Raw genomic sequence first — 4,047 nt, 5'->3', positions numbered from 1 at the left:
CACTCTTGATTTTTGCAAATTAGCCTAACATTTTTTATTGTGACACATGTCAAATTCCTTCTAAGTTGAAAAACAAAAAAGATGTTTGATTTCAATAAAAAAGATTTGCAACATTGTTGAACACTAAATCAAGTTGTCAAACAAGATATGGAACTAAATCCTGAGAAATATCATTGCTTAAGACATACCAGAACAAAGAATTAGATTCTGATGGATTTTTAAATGTATCAGTCGGAGACAAAAGCAAGATTCAAGATGAGATAATCCACTTGGTCAGATGACTGATTTTAGCTTTAATTTCGCTGGTCTCAGGAAGCATCCAATCACTGTACATACAATGTAAGCATCATGATGCCGCTTAACCAGCAAGAATGTTTAGTACAAGAATATATGAAGACAGAAGATTATATATACACAGCTGAACAATTCAAATTCCGTCTAGTACTAGAATTCAAAGGAACAGACTTCATTGATTGTTGCATACAACTGTTTGATCTTTACCTTCATAAACCAAAATGTTTGGTCTCAAACATACTATTACTCCATCAACAAAACTCATATTCAGCACTTAAATTTAACAAACAAAAAATTTTAATCACAGTAAAAGAAAATAAATAAAAGTACAAAATTGGTAAAATTAATTTAAGACTCAGGAACAATATATTATGCAAAAACTGTTCCAAATCCTCAGCAGTTCAAACATTCAAACACAAATTGAGAAAACAAAAGAAATCAAACTGTTCCATTTCAAAAGGAATAGAGAATAAGATAAACTACGATTAGGAAAGAACAAAACCTAAATATATGATAGCCCAAAATTCCTGACCACTTTGCATATTTATGCCTTGAGCCGACCATAGAATTTCTGTTTCTCCTGTGTTGTCTGGAAACGACCATGCCCAAATTTTGAGGAGGTATCGATGAACTTTAGTTTGATCTCCTCCAGAGCCACACGAGATGTCTGGTTAATCAGAGACTGGCGAAGTGTAACCACCCTCTTCTTAGGTCCAACACAGCATCCTTTGATCATCAAATAATCACTCTTCACAACACCATAGTGAGGGAAGCCACCCATAGGAGTTATATCTTTCTCAGTCCTGATTAAACACCCATGTCAGAACACATTCACAAATGATATCAAGCAAAATCAAACACAAACCATTGGAAATATCCGTACAAGACCTTCAAAACCTCTAATCTGAAGTAGTATTTAGGTATATTCTAGGGATTTACAATTAATTCGACAAATGTACTGACCTGTCATAGTCAGTTATGGCACAGTGGGTCTCATCACCAACTTTGCCAACCCTGTAAACCTTCTTGTTCATCTCAGTACGGTGGTGGTATCCATTCTGACCAGCCCTGGCAACTGTAAAGGAGACTCTAGCAGGATGCCAGGCACCAATACAAGCAACCTTACGTAGACCTCTGTGGGTCTTACGGGGCAGACGTGTGACACCCCAACGAGTGACAACACCTTCATAACCTTTACCCTTTGTGACGCCGATGATATCAATCATTTCATCCTTCTGGAAAACAGCATCAATGGGGACTTGCTTCTCAAAGAACTTGTAAGCAAAGTCCACCTTGTCAGCAACAGTTCCACCATTGACTTGGATCTCCATCAGGTGTGCCTTCTTCTGTTTCAATCCTTTCATTTTCCTAATCTGTAACACAATTAGTAAGAAAAATTAGCCACCTTGAAACAAGTTTAAATAATGAAATTTAACTAACCTGAAACTGTGATCTGAAATCAAATATTGCTATTACCTGAGTGTGGGCCAAGATCCTAATAACAGTGGCATATTTCTTCATCTTCTCCAGCTGAGCCTGGATACTCTTCTTCCCTTCATCACTCTCATACTGCTTCGAGTATTTGGTGAAAGCCTTCTTCTTTGACTTGCACCAGTGCTTGTAGAACCTACGTTTGACCTCCTCACTCAAATGCTGAGCCCAGACGGTGTTCAAGGTGCGAAGGCCACGTGGTGTCTTCACGTATCCAACAACCCCAACAATCACCATAGGAGGGGTTTCAATGATTGTAACAGCTTCACATGTCTCCTTCTTGTGAAGCTCTATATGAAAACAAAGAATACAAATTAGCTCATAGCTCCTGTAAAATTTTGAGAGCTATAAAGCAGTTGATAATGTAATACAATTAGAAAAGCTAAACACATCTTCAGGTCACAGTTTACAAGGCTGGAAAAAAATATATCTACATATTAACAATTAAAATAATTTGGCAGTTACTTTATCAAAATCAACTTACTAGATCCAGGCTTTTCGACCTCTCTGACAATGTGTGTCATACCAGCCTTGTACCCCAAAAAGGCAGTGAGCTTGCAAGGTTTTGTCGGGTCATCCTTTGGGAATGCCTTCACTGCACCACCCAAAAGAGCATCATCAGATAAAACCCAAAATATTTTTATTTCCAAACAGTAAATACTATATTTTTAAGTGATTTAAATACTCCATTTTTCAGTACTTTTTTTTACCTTAATACATACGATAATAGAATTTCTACAACTAAATGCTACAGGGAAATACACAAATATTACCAAATTAACAAAAATGGAAGAGAATACCTTTTCCTCTGTGACGAGCAGCTCGCTTCCTTGGAAGAAATCCAAGGGAACCGTGCCTTGGGTGCTCAAACTTCCTGTGAGACATTCTTCCCCTCCTTCACCATCAAAAGAAACATAACAACAATTTAATAATCTATAACCAAACCAATGGCTTTTTTTTTTGGATCTATAAACATAACTTAGAACGAAAAGAGACAAAACAAAGAGAGTTCATTATCTAAAAGTAAAAGAAAACGATTGAAAACACTTTCAGAGTAGCACCAATTCATTTTCTTACCAAAAAGCTAAGAAAACAGGCTATTTTTGCTCCTATTTTTCTCTATTTTCTATCCAAGTAACCAAAGAAATGATGAAACATGAAACTAAAGAGAGGATGAAGGAGATGAAGATAAATGGGTTGAACAGAGAGGTGACCTTGGTTGGGAGACTCCTGCGGCTGCTGCTGCGGCTGGCTGCTTGCACTCCCTTAACAGAGGATGACTAAAACCCTAGCTGCCGTTTTTATAGCATGTTTAAATTACTGAATTTACATAAAACCACCGTTTTTTCTACATTTTAATTTTGACCCCCACCTTGTGTTTTTTATTACAAACTGAGGGCTCCCCTGGGTTTGAACGGGCTTGGATATTTGGGCCCAAGCTTTGTACACTTCACCAATTGAAACGACATCGTTTTAGGATTCTGTGCTAATTAGGGCTACACACAACCAGCTATAAAGAACTCTCCACCGAGCTGTTTGGAGCAGCGGACGGAGGAAGTAACGAACTTGGATGAAAAGCTTTTTCTTTTCTTTACGATTTGTCTTTAAATAGATAGATAGATAGATATATATATATATACATCAAGCTTCGGTATTTCGATCTTTGTTTTCGCTGGATGTAAATACATTTGTTCAAAGCTTGAAAGGAATGAAAGAGAATGATGAGAGTGTTGGTGCGAACGCAGCACCATCGGTGCAATGAGCGGCACTGTCCACACGAGATTTCTGACTCTTTGTATTCTCTCTATCATGGTCTGTTTTGAGTCTTCTTCCCTTGGATTTTTGGTTTCCCATTTTTCGTTCTCTACAGTCGAAACAGGCTCTTCGTTTGTTCAACTGTTAAATCCAGTTTGGGTCCTCAAAATTGCGAATGTTTGTACTTGAGCCACGAGATTGTTAATGTTTTTGGTCCTGCCATTGCTCGAGTCGAAGTTTTCTAGAACAAGGAATGCATTTTTTCTATTTCATGCTTCATTTATCAAGCAGAGGTAAATTTATTTTTTATATAAAATCGAATTATCATATGGCATCCCCAAATAAAAATAAATTCAAGCAAACGAATTTTTGTAACCAATTAAGCATTGCCTTTTGACTTTGGCAACAAATCAATCCCGTTACGGTTTTGTTTCTCTTTTAAGGTGGAGCGGTGGAAGTATGTTTTCAAATTCAAGAGTTGGAATGTCTTTTTGGTTAAAAACTTGT

General features: G+C 37.1%; 1 protein-coding gene across 1 annotated transcript; it reads right to left on the bottom strand.

The window, feature by feature from the left end:
• Nucleotides 629-3,112, bottom strand: LOC18592651 (60S ribosomal protein L3). The gene is made up of 6 exons (XM_018126143.1): nt 3,000-3,112; nt 2,586-2,680; nt 2,270-2,380; nt 1,771-2,075; nt 1,258-1,667; nt 629-1,097 (listed from the first exon to the last, which is right to left on the bottom strand). Exons 2-6 carry the CDS (start codon nt 2,668-2,670, stop codon nt 839-841), a joined length of 1,170 nt encoding a protein of 389 aa, XP_017981632.1. The 5' UTR covers nt 2,671-2,680; nt 3,000-3,112; the 3' UTR covers nt 629-838.

The sequence above is a fragment of the Theobroma cacao genome, chromosome 8 (assembly GCF_000208745.1).
Source record: "Theobroma cacao cultivar B97-61/B2 chromosome 8, Criollo_cocoa_genome_V2, whole genome shotgun sequence".
Classification (NCBI taxonomy): Eukaryota; Viridiplantae; Streptophyta; class Magnoliopsida; order Malvales; family Malvaceae; genus Theobroma; species Theobroma cacao.
The sequence above is the reverse complement of the archived record's forward strand: the minus strand, read 5'-3'. Positions and strand labels throughout refer to the sequence as shown.

Coding starts and splice junctions, on each gene's coding strand:
- LOC18592651 (XM_018126143.1), bottom strand. CDS start 2,670: ATGTCTCACAGGAAGTTTGAGCACCCAAGGCACGGTTCCCTTGGATTT. Junction 2,076..2,269: donor GGTCGAAAAGCCTGGATCTA/GTAAGTTGATTT, acceptor GTTTTCATATAG/AGCTTCACAAGAAGGAGACA. Junction 1,668..1,770: donor GGATCTTGGCCCACACTCAG/GTAATAGCAATA, acceptor ATTGTGTTACAG/ATTAGGAAAATGAAAGGATT.